Source organism: Panthera onca, chromosome F1 (assembly GCF_046562875.1).
Source record: "Panthera onca isolate mPanOnc1 chromosome F1, mPanOnc1 haplotype 2, whole genome shotgun sequence".
Taxonomy (NCBI): Eukaryota; Metazoa; Chordata; class Mammalia; order Carnivora; family Felidae; genus Panthera; species Panthera onca.
In genome coordinates this window covers 6,352,752-6,371,165 of record NC_138355.1, presented here as the reverse complement: position 1 = coordinate 6,371,165, position 18,414 = coordinate 6,352,752, and the positions used below count along the sequence as shown (strand labels likewise).

The 18,414-nt window shown below is 45.0% G+C and overlaps 2 protein-coding genes across 7 annotated transcripts in view; both read right to left on the bottom strand.

Annotated features, from left to right (window-relative positions):
• The window catches only part of LOC132686905 (kinesin-like protein KIF28P), an 81,546-nt gene extending 80,560 nt beyond the window's left edge, over positions 1 to 986 (bottom strand). The window contains exon 1 of the mRNA XM_078440532.2: positions 40 to 986. Coding sequence (XP_078296658.2) covers positions 40 to 123 — 84 coding nt within the window. The 5' untranslated portion in view covers positions 124 to 986. The remainder of the gene's footprint in view (positions 1 to 39) is intronic.
• A 128-nt stretch (positions 987 to 1,114) lies between these two features.
• The window catches only part of AHCTF1 (AT-hook containing transcription factor 1), a 78,912-nt gene continuing 61,612 nt past the window's right edge, over positions 1,115 to 18,414 (bottom strand). For 4 of the 6 annotated variants that reach the window (XM_078440528.2, XM_078440531.2, XM_078440529.2 and 1 more), the window contains 7 exons: positions 17,900 to 18,023; positions 15,906 to 15,991; positions 13,012 to 13,220; positions 9,244 to 11,239; positions 4,580 to 4,713; positions 2,398 to 2,480; positions 1,115 to 1,579 (listed from right to left, as the gene is read on the bottom strand). In XM_078440528.2, coding sequence (XP_078296654.2) covers positions 1,390 to 1,579; positions 2,398 to 2,480; positions 4,580 to 4,713; positions 9,244 to 11,239; positions 13,012 to 13,220; positions 15,906 to 15,991; positions 17,900 to 18,023 — 2,822 coding nt within the window. In that variant the 3' untranslated portion in view covers positions 1,115 to 1,389. Of the gene's footprint in view, positions 1,580 to 2,397; positions 2,481 to 4,579; positions 4,714 to 6,885; positions 7,022 to 9,243; positions 11,240 to 13,011; positions 13,221 to 15,905; positions 15,992 to 17,899; positions 18,024 to 18,414 lie in introns of those variants that run through there. The other 2 variants (XR_009613350.3, XM_060643328.3) reach the window with 2 other exon arrangements.

Below are 18,414 nucleotides of genomic sequence, written 5' to 3'. Positions count from 1 at the left end.
TCAAAATTTCAACAAGGCGATGTAACATTCATCACTGACCTGACTGAAAGGCCGCACGCGCACCGCGACTGTCACACTGTCCACACGTGGCATAGGCATCTTCACCATTTTCCCGTCACTCATGTTATTTATTTGGTAGAAAAATAAGGTAGAAAGTGCGCTGCTTATGCTTCACACTAAAACATTAAAAGCTTAGCCAACAAAAGCAGTTTGTTTCTAGACAATCAATTATTCACGGTCCATTCGTTACACACTATCAATGACCTGTTATAAATTATTTTGCAACACTTACTTATTGATGAGTTTTACAGCCCACATCAAGTATCTCCGCTTCATTGCACACAGTCATACTGCGGAGGACAGAGTCCTGTTCTTTTCCCTTTTCCCTTCCCCACTTCTACTCACACTCTTGGCCCATCCTTGATAGTCTGTGCCTGAGGTCCTATGAAAATGTGTCAGTTTTAAAACCTGAATGTTAAGGGATTTCTGTAATTTGATAGCAAGCTCCTTCACAGCAAGAGTATTATAAAAATTTGTTCAGACTCGTCATTCCGTCGACAGCAGGCACACATACAAGGTGTGCCGAACAGTCACGAAACGGACTTGTTTCACATTCCCCCTTCTCAAACCTTTCCAAGAAGTTGCTAGTGAGCAGTGAACCGGTCAATCTAACCTGGATGATTAGTCTCTGAATAATGAAGAGACCGTAAGGACAAATAGCCTTTATGCTTGCTGAACAAGGAATGCCAACGTTATATTTAACCAATGCATTACTTGGAAAATCACTCATTTGAGGTAGAATATACAAAATGTGTTAGACTACAAAACGCGGCAAAATTACATGCCCATAATTTGATTTCAACATAGTAATAACAAGCAAAAAAAAAAAAAAAAAAAATACATTTTTTGATTAGAAATCTCAATCATAGAAGCAAAGTGCATAAATTATAAAATAGCAACTTTGAAAAAGAATCAACAGTTATTCAGTCATCCTCGTTTTAAGACTGGCCTAACACCATTAACTGCAGAGAAAGAAATGGGGCCAGTGCCTACTAGCATTAGAAAGTCATGATTAAAACAGAAATCCCCTCTCAAAAATCTAACAGACACAAACTACTGTGAAGTATACACTTTATTTAACATTCCAATAATAAGCCATATTTACATACTGTATAAATGTATGAAGTCTTAATATAAAATAGAAAAAACTGCCTGGACTAAAAGAATCACACTCCTTATGGAGTTACTTTGCTTATTGAAGAGCTTCTGTCTACAAAAATTTACAGTAATTTATACAAATCATTTTCTTCCAAATTAGATGATTTTTAATAATCCACACAATTCTGATGACTCTACAAATTGGTGTACATTAAAAACTTGAAAAAAAAATTACAGCATTTTTCTCCGTAAAACTTGCTTTGGAAAGGAAGACAGTTTCTTCTTGCTCCTTCCCAGACCTCTCGTCGGTACCGCAGTAGCTTTTCTAGGCTTGTTCTTTACATCGTCAACCGGGCTTCCCAAAGGAGAAATCAGCCTGATCTTCACTGGAGGAGGGGACCAGGGGTCGTCTTCTTTGTTTCTGAAAACCAAAAACAATTCAAGTAAGAATAAACACACTGTAATATAAAACAGAATCCACTTTCCCACTGTATTCGGAAAAGAGCCTCAAGGAGCGGGTACCCTTTCCTGGTGCTCTGATTTTATAAGAGAAGCGAAGGAGCTTTATGTCATGAAGGTAACTGGAGGCAGAATAAAGGCCCACGTGACCTGGATGGGCTGAGAGCCCGGCAGGCCCGTGAACTGGAGAGAAACGGCAACCCTCAAACCGCACAGTTCGCAATTCTGTGCATACTTCCATAATGTGCAAGTGCCCCACATAGGTCACAAAGCCAACTGATGCATATAAATGGTGTTATTATCTACGGTCGAAAGACACATTAAGTCGTTTTTTAAAGTAAGATGAAATGGATTACTTTATGCTTTTATGAAATTCAACCATGCCTAAGCACAAATAAACCTGGAGGAACTTTCCCCACGAATGAAGTTTTACTGCCAAGTTTGTAATTATTTTTACTAACTGTTACCTACCTTTACTAAGGAGAGGATGACACATCCCGCCGCCGAGCCCCCACCCCTGCTGCCAGAACAGAAGGACCCAGTGGGCCCCGCCCCGCCCCCACAGCCCAGCTTTGAAGGCTGAATGGGCTCTCACCGCCCTGTGGAGACCCGCCTCGTCCTCCCGCCGTGAAATCCAGCGATCACCAGGAGCCGGTACGCACAGATTCTCCTAAGAATTACCCTTTTCTGAAGAGCTTGATTTCTCTAAGACAAGACTCTTTATCAAATCTAATTCACAAAACAAAATGGATAAAAATTACCGCACAAAAAAGGTCAGACCTGCTTGCTTGTCTGGTCTTTGCAGTCCTGGTGGTTTTCACTTTTTGCTTTCTCACAGTTTCTGTTGATTGAGTGTCATCTTTCTATGGGTTACAAGTTTGGAGAGAGAAATCTTCAGTAATTACATATCCGCAACGTAAACTGAATTCTATCCTGAGTCAAGGAATACCGCCAAACGGTGCTAATGAATTCAGATGCAACAAGTCCCAGATGGACTTTTTTTTAATGTGTGTTTATTTTTGAGAGAAAGCAAGGAAGGGGCACAGAGGGAAACACAGGATCCGAAGCAGGCTCCAGACTCTGCACCGACAGCACAGAGCCCGACGCGGGGCTCCAACCCACAGATTTCAGTAGGAACTCTGGTCATTCAGGGGCACTCTTCATCCCCATCCATACGTTCAATGTGTCTCCAAGGCACACGTTTCCTTGTCCGCTGCCCTCTGTCCAAATCCAAGCTCTCCTCACCTCATGAAGGAACAGGTCACCAGGGACTACTTTTCCTCCCCAGAATTCATTTCATCCTTCCTTCAATATGCACGTGGCTGGGCAGCAGTATGTAAGGAGCCCCCGCCCCCTGCACGGCCACATTCTGGGTCTCTGCAGTCCACAGTCTTCCCTTCCAGGAAGGCCTGCTTCCTTCACCTTCTATCTAGAGGGCTACTTGGGTATAAATGATTCTTACCAGGCTGTGAAATAATTACGTGTGGTTTAGCCTCTTTAAACTGAGCTCCTGAAAGACAAGGCGTTTGCCCAAGTGATTTCCATGGGCGTCTCTGCCCTCGCATAGTGACTGGTCATAGCAGATAATTCAAGAAACGCTTTTGAATTAATGTTGCTAACTAGTTCAATCCATGAGCTGTTTTCATTTTAGGGTTATGCGCAGTCAGGTGATTGCACAACTCTGAAACACTGTCCAAGTGTGGTCTACGGGTGACACCCCGGGAGTTCATTCAGGGACCTCTATTTTAGATAAACACATCCAGAGAATTCTGATGAGATGCTAAAAGTTAAAAACCTCTTCCCCAATAGGTAATCTAAACCTCAGCTGCCAGTAATACACCATCAGCGACACGTCACAGACGTGTCAGAGGGAGGGCGCCCCAAAGTGCAGAGAAGGCAATTTAGGGCTTTCAGTATAAAATTTTTTTTTTTTTTTTTTTCAACATTTATTTATTTTTTGGGACAGAGAGAGACAGAGCATGAACGGGGGAGGGGCAGAGAGAGAGGGAGACACAGAATCGGAAACAGGCTCCAGGCTCTGAGCCATCAGCCCAGAGCCTGACGCGGGGCTCGAACTCACGGACCGCGAGATCGTGACCTGGCTGAAGTTGGACGCCCAACCGACTGCGCCACCCAGGCGCCCCAGGGCTTTCAGTATAAATGTCTGCTCTTGTAAATATTTTTAAAGTTTATTTATTTTTTTTTTATTTTATTTTTTTTTTTAATTTTTTTTTTCAACGTTTTTTATTTATTTTTGGGACAGAGAGAGACATAGCATGAACGGGGGAGGGGCAGAGAGAGAGGGAGACACAGAATCGAAAACAGGCTCCAGGTTCCGAGCCATCAGCCCAGAGCCTGACTCGGGGCTCGAACTCATGGACCGTGAGATCGTGACCTGGCTGAAGTCGGACGCTTAACCGACTGCGCCACCCAGGCGCCCCTTAAAGTTTATTTTATTTTTTGAGAGAGAGAGCAAGGGAGGGGCAGAGAGAGAGTGGGAGACAGAATCCCAAGTAGGCTCTGTGCTGTCGGTACAGAGCTGGATGCGGGGTTTGAACTCACGAACTGTGAGATCATGACCTGAGCCAAAGTGAAGAGTCGCTTAACCGACGGAGCCACCCAGGTGCCCCAAATGTCTGCTCTTCTAAAAGAGGTTTATTTAGGAAATGTTGCTTAAAAAAGTAAAGAGCACTTTTTTTTTTTTTTTTTTTTTGAAGAGAGAGTGAGTTGGGGGAGAGGGGCAGAGGGAGAGACAGGAAGAGACAGAGACAGAGAGACAGAAAGAATGAATCTTAAGCAGGCTCCATGCTCAGCACGGAGCCCGATGCAGGGCCCGATCCCACGACCCTGGGATCATGCCCTGAGCCGAAATCAAGAGTCGGATGCTCCACCCACTGAGCCCCCCAGGCACCCCAAGAGCATGTTTAAACAAGCATACAAAGGAATAAAACACACTTCTTACCAGTTCATCTCCAAGTCTGGATGTATTGGATGTGTTTTTCTGCCTGGTCCGTAAAGTAGGCGGTGAGAAGACAAACTGAGAAGATAAATCTGAAACTAGTTCTTGCAATTGTGCTGGAGCCTCTATTTTTTTAGCTGAAGAAAGGTAGGAAAGAACAAACACACATTGTAATCCAGGTCTATGTATATGTATCTCCAGATCTATTTTTTCTAAAAGCTTGCAACAGAGGATGCACGCTGGAAAGACATGAACATTTCCAAGCCTGGAAACACTAACGGGGACACGGTGGCCACTTGAGGAGAGACAAACGCAGGGGAAAATCTCAACACCATTTGGGTAAATCCGGCGTGCAGAACATTTAATGCCCCAAACTAAATAGTGCTACGACATAAAAATTAAAGAATCAAACCCGGAACTATTTTTCTAGGAGTGTTAACCGTCACTGCTCCTCATACATTCTGGGGAAGGAAAACATCAATCTTCTATATAACCTGAGCTAGTTTGCTTCATAATCCCTACTATTCCAAAGATGACGTTTTTATTTATAAAAGTAATTTTATCTTCAAAGAGACTCAAAACTTTTTTCTTTCCAGATCATTCTGAACTAGTGGTTCTGGCCAAAGGAACAACAGAAAAGTTCATGTCATAAAGGGAAAATGGAAGCAGTTGAAGGTAACTAGTACAGGAAAAAACAGGCTGATTGATTGGAAGATATTCCATAGATAAATAAAAATGGTTTAATTAAGAACTGGCCCAGAACATATAACTAAAAACATCATAGGCGTTCTCTCAGATTTACATTCACCATCGGGTCTCCGTATCAAAGGCAATTAGCAAAGTCACGATGGACGTGGCAGGTGCAGCCAAACCAGTCTGCCACAGGTTAGATTCCAGCTTCTGGATCCTCTACTTGTGGGGCCAAAGGCAAATCAGATAAAACTCTCTCTGCCTCAGTGTCTATAAAATGGGATCACTGTATCGGGACCTACGGAGTCGCCGTGAAGATTACAGGGTTACAAGAGTGGGGCGCCCAGCAAGTGCTTTGTGGAGGTCTGCACTGGTCACGGAATCATGACTTTCAGAATTTACAAATCATAAAATAAGATTCTCAAAGTCTGGTTCAACGTTACTTCACCGACCGGGACAATCAAAACTTCTGTAAGACGTCAAATTCTGCTTTTTAAAGCCTAGGATTCTTAAAAAGAAAACAGAGGTGAGGTCAGAACCAAAAGTCCTCTCTGCTGCCTGCTGATAACGGGCAGAAATGGCAACAGCTGGGGTTGCTGGTAGTGCCCTTCCCCTTCTGATGTTAAAAAGAAATGTATCTATATTCTTTTTAGGAAATGAAAACATTCGGTTCTCTGCAGCGGCTCTGCCTTTTCAAAGACCAGCTCACGCTCTCACCTCCGGTTCCCCCTGCACTGCAGAGGGCGATCAGGAACTAGAAACCTACACTACCACGTGCCAAAGAATCCGGCCTCCACCACGCCTTCCACGCGCTTGTATCAGCCAGACAAGACTTTGTTCTACCTGTCGGCATGTGAATTCCTCACCCATCTCTCTCCAGCGCTACTTAAGGCTTGAGGAGTTCCAAAGTCCTGGCTTCAGAGCCAGGAACGTACTGGTAAGCAGCTTTAACAACTGTGAGCAGCCAGCAGGAGTTGGCTCCACGGACACTTATCCTGGGGGGGTGGGGGGAAGCTCTGTGTCCCTGAACTTCCGTCTCCCACCGCAGACAACAGCACCCTTCCCCGGGCTGCGGAGAGTCAGATCAGCCGGCGAACATACACCCACTCCGGCCTCAGGCAGACGGCGTGCCCCTCTTCAGTAACTGTTGCTAGCAACAGAAATTACACAAAGTCCACTGAAACGCCACGCTTCGCGTTCTTCCGACCAGTGAAACACTTCTGACTACATTCGGAGCGGTGGTTTCTTTGATGGGTTTCGATTAGAGGACTTTCTGCATCTGCTCCCTGCACTTCCAACCCCTCCCCGAAGAGCTTTCAAAATACAACTTAAGTCAGCATTGGGGACAGAGGCGCAGTGAGAGGGCAGAAGGATGGACAGAGCCTCCGTGGGGGGTGGCCACCCCAGTGAAGGAGCGACAGAGCGGGGCGCTGGCATCTTCACTGCACACGGAGGAAAAGCAGGTTCAGGAGGGCTATGCGGCCCCCTCCCCCCCACCCGCCCAGCTAGTAAAGTGGCAGAAATGACATCTTGCACCCCCCCCCCCCCCATTTCTCATCACTTCTCACCAGAAGGGGTCTCTTTTTACTACTAGAAAATCTGAAAACCATTCAAATACCTACCAGGAGAAATCGTGAGCAGCCTGTGGCCCGTCAGCGGGATGCGACGCCACCCAGGAGCCCTCAGTGTGTGAGTGACAAAACACACAAGCATCTGAAGATACTCAGCGAGCGAGGGGGGAAGCAGAATACACAGCTGTACACACATCAGGCTGTTGGGTTTTAAAAAAACAAACTACAGGGGCACCTGGGGGACTCCATCGGTTAAGGGTCCGACTTCGGCTTAGGTCATGATCTCATGGTTCGTGAGTTCAAGCCCCGCATTGGGCTCTGTGCTGACAGCTCAGAACCTGGAACCTGCTTCGGATTCTGTCAGTCCTTCCCCCACTTGCCCTCTCTCTCTCAAATATAAATAAGCATTTAAAAACAAACTATACCTACAACGGGAAGAGACTGCGAACACTGGTTATTGGTCCTCTAGATGACTTTTCTGATTTTCTATGGCAGGCATGAATTTATTACAGAAAAAGTTACAGTTAATGGGCACATGGAGGGAGGATGACTCTGCAAAGGTGACAAAACTCAGAATTCCTGAGATGTCTGCCGTCTGTACCAGAACAACACACAACTTCGGTGTTGGCTGCACTGTTCTAAGTCACGAGGAAAGCAGAAAAGACTTGTGTTAATGACCTTCTGCTTCCCACACTGCTGCCTTTCAGTAATTTGAGCTCTAACAGAGCAGCTTAGTAACGTGAGCTGCAATGAGCGTTCGGTTCTGTTCTGGGCAGAGTATGGGTGTGGCCCACCTTTCCTAACACCAGGAAGAACTGAATTACACAGGACCGCAAAATCAAAGATCTGACTTTAAAACACTGGGAGGGGGCAGAGGAGACCTCTTACAACCACAAACTATTATTTTTTTTAATGTCTATTTATTTTTGAGAGAGAGAGAGAAAGAGGAGGAAGGGCAGAGAGAGGGAGATGAGGATCCGAAGCGGGCTCCATGCTGACAGTGGAGGGCCCAATGTGAGGCTTCAACTCAGAAACCGTGAGATCATGACCCAAGCCAGTCAGATGCTTAACAGAATGAGCCACCCAGGCGCCCCAACCACAAATTATTTTTATGTTTTTTTTTAAGTTTCTTTATTTTGAGAGAGGGGGGAGAGGGGGAGAGAGAGAGAGAGAGAGAGAGAGAGAAAATCCCAAGCAGGCTCCATGCTGTCAGCAGAGAGCCAAATGCGGGGCTCGATCTCACGAACCATGAGATCGTGACCTGAGCCAAAGTCAAGAGTCGATCGCTTAACAGAGACAGCCACCCAGGCACCCCTCAAATTATTTTTAAAAAATGAGGACAAGCGCCCTTTCCTGGGCTCAAGCTATGTTAATATAATGGATTACTGCATAAATATGGAAATTAAAGAAGTGCTTGTGCAGTGAATGCTGAATATAGAAAATTTCAGTTTGCAGATTTTTAAATGGCTTATCTCCCCGTGGCCTTCCTCGAGTCAGGAGGCGTCTAACAATATGGGTCGTTCCTCACTGTGTTTGTATGAAAAGGTTTAAATAAATACAACAACACAGTCACCTACTTCACTCACAAGTCCCTGAGCTGCTTTGCTGAAATTAACATCTTAAACCTTAGGTAAACAACCGCTTCTATCACATTTGCAAAGAACTCCCGCACCCGGTCTGTCGGGCCACAGCACCTTTTAGATCCTTTTTCTTGATTGCCCGCTTTACTGAAAAATCCCCCTCCAAATCTTAACAGCACAGAGACGTGGTAATCTCTTTGTTATTCTATGTAGACCTATGCTTTAGACCTAAATAGTAAGAGGTTCTCATCACCCCTTTGGGAAGGTGTGCCCTGTACCAACCCAACAGTGCCTCATCGGCGCAATGAGGCAGGCTGGACAGGCAGCCGAGCCAACTGGGGGGGTGGCTACCGGGAGCACGCATTTAGGTAATCTGCGTCCTAAATGACAAAATGTTACCACTCCTTCCTTCCCCTCCCTCCAAACAATCTGAAGTTACAGATATCAGCTGGGTCACGAGCCAAACACGGCTGCACTTAGATGAAAAATGCTGATTCTATGGGGGGAGAAATTAAGTCACTGACGGCAGAATGACGAGAGGATACTATTCCAGAAGATAAAACCCATGACAAGTGCATTATAGGATTTAAAGAGTCCTACTGGACCAGAAAGTTCTTGAATCTAAGATAAACCCTGAAATAGAAAATCTTTAAATTTTACTATTAAAAGATCAAGACTGTTTTCTTCTTTGGAACAGGGAGGACTTCTCTATAACTACTAATCATTTTCAGGAGAAATAACCAATTACAGTCTTGAATTGAACTGTGCTGAAAATAGAAGACGTTGTGTGAGATGAAAATTGTGCTTTGAACACAAGTAAAAGTACCTTTCTCTTTCCTTGGAGCCTTTGACACAGGAGGAGAAAAGACAAACTCCGTTTCTGGTTCCGAAGCGTCCAGCAGTGAGACGGCCTTGCTGGCCCTAGTCCTCCTGCCGCGCGCGGACTGGGTCACGGCCACCGCGGCGGGCACTTTGGCTTCTGGGTCACCTGGTTCCTTTGGGTCTTCGCCCGTGCATTTTTCCGATATTAAGCGTAATGCACGTGTCTGGCTTTGATTTTCGGTCCTTTTTGTAAGCTTCCTCTTTGCGCTGGTCACTGTGGCGAGTTCCTCCGCTGGCACGGAAACGGACTTTTCTAAAGCTGTCTTCCCGGCATCAGCCTTGCCACCTCTGGCTGGGGTGCTCCTGGCGGACCTCCTTTGGCGGCTGGGAGTCTGCGTCTTCTTGGGACTCCTCACTTCCTTAGCGGCCTTAGATCCCACATCTTCAGGTGGTTTTTTTCTCGGCCTACCCCGTTTCCTAGGCAGATCCGATTCGGTTTCAAGAGCCAGCTGGGATGTGTCACGTTGACAGTCTTCCAGAACATCCGGCGTGCTGACTTCTCTCTTTTTGGCCCTGCTGTTGTGCTCAACAGGCAGTGCCTCTTCAATGCACATGGGATCTGGTTTGTATCCTACACTTCTGGAAGAGCTGACATTAGCACTTCTCAGTTTTCTGGTGCTTCCGCCAGAACGTGCTCCTTTACTGACTTTTACATCTTTATCGGCCATTTCAACACCGTCGGCATTTTCTACTGCTTTTTTAATGCCTCTAGGAGTCTTTTTTGTAACAGGTGAAAGCTTACTTTCTCCATCTTGCTTATATCCCGTGGTTTCAGAAGCCCCTAGTTTAGCACTTCTCAGTTTTCTGGTGCTTCCGCCAGAACGTGCTACTTTACTAACTTTTACACCTAGATCTACCATTTCAACACTGTCGTCATTCTCCACCGCTTTTTTAACTCTTCTAGGGGTCTTTTTGGTGACAGATGAAACCTTAACTTCCTCAGCTGCCGGCTCCAGCAGCGGAGAGGATTTTAACCTCCCGAGTGAGCCACCCGGAGTGGCCGGTGGCTCCCGTGCCATAGGATGATCACTTTCTGAAGTGTCTCGGTGATCTTTTCTTTTCCGTCCTCTCCGAGGAGTAACAGAATTTTGGGGTACTTGCTGGTTCGGAGACGCTCCTCTGACGTCAGAACAGGCACTTTCGGAAGCCCCAGAGAGGCCCTTCGCTCTCCTCGCTCTCCTCCCGCCCGAAAGCCCCGGGGTGCCAGGGGTGGCGACATCCGCGGACTCCTCCTGCTGAGCTGGTCTGACACTCAGGTTTTGGACGCGCTGTCCTCTCGTGCGCGTTCTAGAGGAAATCATGTCCTGCGTCTGGCTCACGCTTACGGTCAGTGTACTGGTTTCCTGCACAGTCTTCGGCGTAGATCTGACTACCTTGCCGGGACACATTACCTTCTGGCTTATTAAAGGTAAGTTGTCGTGAATGGACGGTGGTTCCACTGTATCTGAAGTAATTTCTTTACTTCTTGTGTCTTTAATCACATCTAATAAATTTTCTGCAATGGCTACTTTAATGGGTTCAGGCACATATGGTAATGTCTCCAGCTTCTGGGACTCCCGGTCACTCGCGGTGACAGACACGAAATCTGCGGCGTGTCCGCGACCACCATTCTCCCCGCCGCACGCGGGTTTTTCCTCCGCTGCCGTGTTCGCCGCTGTAGCTAACACGTTAGATGCGGCAGAATCACCTGTCTCAAGCTCTCCTTCTTCACCTTCCAGTATCAAGGTAAAGTTGCTCTGCGCCCCAAAAAGTTCCCCATCTACTTCGGCAACGTCACACTCAGCGGAGTCTTTATTATCAGGCAAGTCACAGAACTGCCGCTCAATGGTATCAAAGTTATACTGGAGCTTAAGGGCCCCTGAGGGATACAACTCATTAAATGAAAGATCGTTAGCCTCGTGTCCCGAATCTTGAACTCCAAGCTTTTCATGTTCAATCACCTAAAATGAATTAAAGATAAGAGAAGGGTTAAAGGATTTTCACGCATTTATTTGAAGCTAAAGCACAAAGGTTTTAAATAATCATCTCACCCTTGGTTTATGAGCTGTTAAACATAAACTACATTTAATCTGGCCTATGCTTATGGGTTTATTTTATAAAACGTCCATTTAAGCCATCAGACATTATTACTCAGTCAAAATAACTAGACAAAAAAAGATTTTGAGATTCTGAATGGAATTAAAATAGAAATCCCACATTTCCCTAGCTAAAAAAAGACAGTCTTTATAAAACCTTGAAAATTATCACGATGCTAACAACAGCTGTGAGAAGAATTTAAAGGACTTATTCTGTTCTCACCCAAGGAAAAAAAAAATTAACTAGAGAGAAAGAAACAACCCCCAAATCGCATTTTAATGGGAATCCCCACATTACCTAACTAGCCACACTTTTTCTAAACAGCACGATCCCCATAAGGTTGAAGAAGAGTTCACCTACATAAGCTCCCTTGGGCTAGACTCAATCCTCTTGCCTTTGCTGGGGCTGCATAAACCATGAAATTCCTAAGGCTTTCAAGTTCAGTACCTCTCTTGCAAGGGTTTGGTGGAAGAAGGAATGGTCCTTGCATTTACCTTTTGGTAAGGGAAGGGGAGAAAAAGGAGGAGGTAGAAAGTAACAGAGAGATCTCCTGACCAAGAAGGTAGAACATTCCCACCCACCTAGACAATGACATTTTCCCACTCCCCAAACATTCAGCGAGGAGAGACTGCAAGTACCCAGAGACGCGGGCTCCCACTCACACCACACCCAGTTTTATTAGCTTCCCAGCTGACAGAATGGGAACTATGGCCACCTATGTTACAGTGAGAATACTCACGAATACGAATACGGATAAGCACCACACTATTGTGAGTTAAGAAACTTCCCAAATACGACCCAGTCACATTTCTATAAATTAGAGGTGTTCTTGCTTCACCTTAAATTCATTTATCGTACAAAGGTTGCCCATTGATTGTAAAAGAAACGTGACGGAATTTTTAGAAAGCAAGTCGTATTAAATACCAAAAAAAAAAAAAAAAAAAAAGAATTAAAAAAAAAAAAAAAGAAATCCTTTCTCAAGGGTATAGAGGTTAAACCCCAGCCAATTGGTTATCATTCTCCTACAAGTATGCATGGGGGAAAAAGTTCTATTTAACTGTATTCAATTATTTTCAAATATAGGCTCTGAGTAGTTTTGATGCCATATGTCTCTGGAGAAGCCAGGGTCTGTTTTCTCATGGCTAAAAGACCTTTCATTTGAACCAGATACTAAGCAAAAATTAAACTGTTAGGGGTGCCTGGGTGGCTCAGTCGGTTGAGCGTCCGACTTTGGCTCAGGACATGATGTCAATGGCTCATGAGTTCGAGCCCACGTCAGGCTGTGTGCTGACAGCTCGGAGCCTGGAGCCTGCTTCGGATTCTGTGTCTCCCTCTCTGTGCCCCTCCCACACTCGTACTCTCTCTCTCAAAAATAAATATTAAAAAAAATCTTTTTTTAATTTAAATTGTTAAAATTGTGACTTCACATAGCCTTTTGGTTTTCATGAAAAACAATTTCTCACTTAAAGGATTTATTCTTTTATATTCCACAAAACAGTCACGCTTTTTTTTTTCCACGCACGTTATTATAAAGAGGCTTTTAGATAGCAGTCAGGTAAACGTATACATTAGGTTTAAACTACGGTTTGAAACCTAACTAAACCACAACTAACAAGTAAAAAATTAATGTTTTTACATGAATTTCTTGAGTATCCGGAGGACCGTCAGAGACAGGAGGCTTTTCTTCTGGAAAGTCAACACTTGCTTTCAGCACATCGGCTGCTACTTCATGATCTTCTTTTAAGGTCAGTGCTATTTCTTGGTCAGACTTATGACCAGAGGTAACGGGACTTTCGGAGGCAACAAGCCCCAGGTCCCCAGTGTCACCATGGACGTCAGACGCAGCTGAAAGACAAACGAGAGTTAATCCTCCAGGTTTTAGACGGAAAGAAAACCAGAAAGACACACACCACACTATGTGAGAAGCCACAGAAAGGTTAGGGCCGTGTTGCACTGGAGACTGTTTCCTTGAAAACCAGACATATTGCCACATGGCTTCTGACATCTGACGGGAAAAGCCAGTGAGGGTTTACATGTGAATCCCATCTCTTCGGTATCCGTTCGGTTTAAACAACACAGACTTGCTTTGACAGCGGGAGTGGGGAGGAGCAGAGAGAGAGGGAGACACAGAATCCGAAGCAGGTTCCAGGCTCCGAGCTGTCAGCACACAGCCTGACGTGGGGCTGGAACCCAGGAACTGTGAGATCACGACCTGAGCTGAAGTCGGACGCTCAACCGAGTGAACCACCCAGGTGCCCCTGCCCGGGTTCTTTTCAACTTGGATAGAATTCTTGCTCTTACTCTGAAACTTCAGTATGAACACGACTGCTCTGAGGGGCTCAGATGTTTGTTCTCCATTCAATTAGCCTGGAAACTTCGTCAGGTGACTAGTGGCAACCAGCTATCCCCGCCGAGCGGTTACAGAATGACGCGAGGGACATGCAATCAGGGCTTTATCTCGCTGGAAAAAGACTAGATCTCTTTTGGCAGAAAGCATCCAAATGACCACAAATACACTCTACCACTTAGAAAAGCTAGAGGGGAGTTGAGGGAGGGCGACAGCTCATCTAAACAAAACAAAACAAAAATCCTCTTTATCTTTGCCAAAGACTTACTAGCACTCATAATTATTTATATGCCATTTGGGTTTGTGAATGACACAAAATCCCAAACACTTTGCGTCAGGTGGGCGGGGGGGGGGGGGGGGGTATCTAACTTAAAAGCCTTTAGAATTTAACGAAAATCAATAAAAAGGTTTAAAAAAAAAAAAAAATATTTTCACACTTTTAATAGATAATGGGGCCAGCAGTACCCCAAAGACGCAAAGACAGCTTATAAAACGAAATGAAGGCAGCTGTTGCCTGTCCACCCGGCAGAGGAATGGGGGAAGCATGCACTTTACCTTCCAACGGTAGGTGTGTGAAAGCGCGAATAACCTTCCCTGGAGAAAATCCTAGAAATCTGTGCATAATCCTTGACCTGCCTGGGAAGCTCATGGTTTGGAACTACTGAAGAGAAACACTGACACAAAATGTGCCAAGATATGGACACACAAAAAAATTCAAGGCAGAAATGAAATGGCAAAACAGAAATGGCGATCAGCCCGAATGTTCATCAATAAGCACGAGTTAAGCCCACCACAGAACATCCATACGAGGGAACACGACCACGACTGTTAAAAAGGACAGGGTTAATCTATATTAATGACATAGGAAAAAATCAGAAGTTTAGTGCTAACTGAAAAAGAAAGTTGTTTTGGTAATAAACTGGTGATGATTTATAATTATAGACAACATTTATTGAGCCTTCATTTTTTAACTGAGCTTTTATTAACACTTAAAGGTATAGATATTTTATAGACAAAGCAATGGGAGGTACAGCCCATAGCCTTTACATATTAAGTGCGGAACTAGGTTATGAATCCAAGCAAAGCCTCCACATTTACCTTTTCTTCCCACATACGCAGGAAAATATGCACACACACACACAAATCCAGGAAAGATACTTTAAACTGCCAATAATGGGTCCTTAAAGTAGATAACCAGGTTATGGGGATTTCTACTTGGCTGTGCTCTCCTCATTATTTTACAATAAAAGTATATTACATCCTAGGGGCACCTGGGGGGGGCTCAGTTGGTTAAGGGACAGACTCTTGGTTTCAGCTCAGGTCATGATCTCATGGATGGTGGGATCGAGTCCCATATCAGGTTCTGCACTGACAGTGTGGAGCCTGCTTGGGATTCCCTCTCTCTCCGCCCCTCCCCCACTCTCTCAAAAATAAACTTAAAAGAAGACATATTACATTCTTAATGAGGGGAAAAAAACAAGTTTATTCAAGTCTGTCCTAATCCCTATTCATAATGAGACGGGCAGGCGGTATTATAGTTAACAGCATGGGCTCCAGAGTCAGCAGCAACATCATAACATTGTACTGTTAGGTGATCACGCAAAATGCTAAGTTCTGGGCATCGCCATTCAAGATGCCTGCTTTCCCCAAACCCAGCTGGAAGCTGAGGAAAATGTTCCTCTCTCATCTCTATACAACCAGGGTCTAAGAAGAGGCACTTAAAAAAAAAAAAGTCATTGGATTAAAAAAAAAATCAAATGAAGTCTATATATTCGTTAACTTCCCTAGAGTAAACGCAGTTGTTTGTGATTATTTTCTAATAGTAAAAAGCCAATTGTGGCCTTAAGTTATTACAAACACAAAACCAGAAGTTGCCCTGTGTAGACACCTCAGTCCCAGGAGATCAAAAAGCAGATATGCAGTCTGGCTGGGGATTGAGAACTTATTTTCCTCTCTTTGATGTTCTGAAGGAAAATATGTCCACAGAAACCATTCTAAGACTTCTACTGTCAGACCACAGAATGCCTTCAGAGAGACTCACTTCCCTTAGCTACGGAATCTGACCAAAAAGGAAGAACTGTGATAAGAAAATCTAGATAACAGATTCCTTTGTTCTAGGACACTCCTAAAACACGAAAACAAAAGAATTCTGAAGGCAAGAAAATATACACGTGTACTGTTACCTGCTCTGAGTGAAGAGGAACAGGCCGCGACAGACACTACCCCTTCGTCTAGAACCGGTACCCGGGATTTCAGGGCGACGATTTTCCTTTAGAAACAGAAGTACGTCCATGAGCGTGTACGAAGACCCCCACCTGCTCTTACCTGTGTTAATAATCCTGCTCCCTCTGCCACATGTCATTTTGGTAATGAAAACTGAGGTTCAGAGAACTGAATACCACCCAAGTTCATTTTGAAGAACACTGTAAAATTTGTAGGCGAATTCAGAAACAAGCAGTGCTGGATTCGGTATTCCTGTTTTCTAATATTTTACTCTGCTGGCAACAGTGGCATGCCGACCAATATAAATTTACACTTATGCCAGTTTTTAAATTACTGTGGGCACATCCTTAAATAAGTCTACCAGGTATCATGGAGTATCTCCTATATACTCAGTAAAGTCAGGTTCGGTATTTTAGTGTCATCTAAAAAGAGGAGGATAAAACAGTGGGAGACCGATGGGACCTGTATCACTTGATGAAAGTTAATTCTGGAAATATGGGGACAGTGATCCCTTCCTATGCTGAGCTGGCCTTTCCCCCAAACCCAACTAAAGCATGCTGCCTTTGTAAGAGGGGACAAATAAAATTAAAAAATAAATGCAAGAAAAAGCATGCATTTGGAATATTATATATATTTATTTCATAGGTGTATTTTTAAGACTCATCTCACAACGTTAAGCTAACCAAGAACCAACGGCTGATAAATTTGTATTTAAAAAGGACACAGCTTGTCACGATGGGGACTATCCGCCCAGATTATTACCCACGGCGACCACAAAGTTTCTTGTCACGTGACTGCGCTTTGCTTTGTAACTGTTGCGATTAACCATCTAACCCACTGCAATAAATATTTTCATTAAAACTCAAGAAACATGAGAATGAAATGAGACAATCTAGATAATCCTTTCATCTTATGTCCTCCCATTTTTCTATGAAAGCCTGGCAAAGATTCCAGCTAATCAGGATTTCTCTTCTCAGAAGGGCAGCACGCGACTGAGGTCACGTAGGAGACGCGACCTTCATGATACTGATTTTCGTGGGTGCTCTGTGAACTCTAACAGGCCCGACAGGGCGATGAACCATGGACAGCATGACATAATCACACTGTGTGCACGCTAATTCACCCTTACGACTTCGAGATCAAAGCTGCCACTTTTCTGTTTCTTCTGTAACAGTGTTGCTCAGGGACCTGATGTGCAAGGTGTCCGCCTTGCGACCCGATGAAGAGCTTCTGCCAGGTCAATCAATCACTTCACTGGTCAGTTCGGTGACGTCCAAGAAGGGACGTGGTGCACTGACCGATATTCTCATACAAGCTGCCTGTCTGTCTCGTCACAGACCGTGAACCGACTGGGAACCGGCGTCAGTCTGTTGGAGCACACTGAGCACCACTGCCCAACACCATCTAGGACACCGCCCCACCCTCCCCGACACCATCTAGGAACGCTGCCCAAATGTGCAAACGCCGAACAAAACTGGTGGGGGGGCACGGTGGTTCAGGCAGTCATTCAAAACCAGAAACTCGGCCGGCGGAGTCTCGGATTCACCGGACGACAAAAACAGCACTGCCTCTCCTACACTCCATCCTGTGCTACAGCAGACGCACCTCATCGGCCTGAAGCCACCAGAAATGGGAGGGTGTGGAGGAACGCACGGCTGGAAATCCAACTCTGGTCCTCAACAAAAATGGGATCACCAAAGCATGTAAGAGGAGATCTGCCTCAATTCATCATGACTTCATAAATTCAGGTAACGTGGAGTCTCATTCTAAGATTCACGGTAACTACCCAGTAGCACACACTGGACCCAAAGAACGTCGTTCCTAACAGAAACCGTTACTGAAATGGGAATGTCCAAGATCTAAAATAAAAGCTCATCTACGCACGAATATTAAACGACCGGTTCACCGTTTTATTACACTTTGTTAACACGGGAACTTTTCTCCACTAACTTACCCTTCGTGGGCCGCTGGTACACCGAGGGAAGCTTCGACTCCTTGAACGGGGCTCAAGTGACTGAACTCGGAAAGTTCCGCCTCTGCGACTAAGAGGTCCTGTGTCTCCGCCTCTTCCAAAGGGCCTGGAAATCACACGGTGGAGAACACTTACAATGATTTATGCCAAATGTTTAGCGATCCCTCACAGTCCTTCCTGGACGATTACTTTTGAACACGTTTGGTGGCTCCGCTTTTTTATACCGTTAGGTTTACTCCCCGGCATCAGAATGCCACAGATCCTTCGAGTTCTCTGAGCCCAGTCCAAGAGCCCCCTTAATCCACACCTCTCACTTCTGGCTTAAAGTGCAAGTGTTGTACACAGATCGACGCACTTAGTCCTCAGCAAAGTGGTCGAACTGTCCCCCCACTTCACAGAGAAGGAAACAAAGGCATGAGGTCACATCTTATCCCAGGCCTAGTAAGGAGCCGAGATTCCAATGTAGTCAGTTTTACTCTACAGTTTGTGCCTCATGA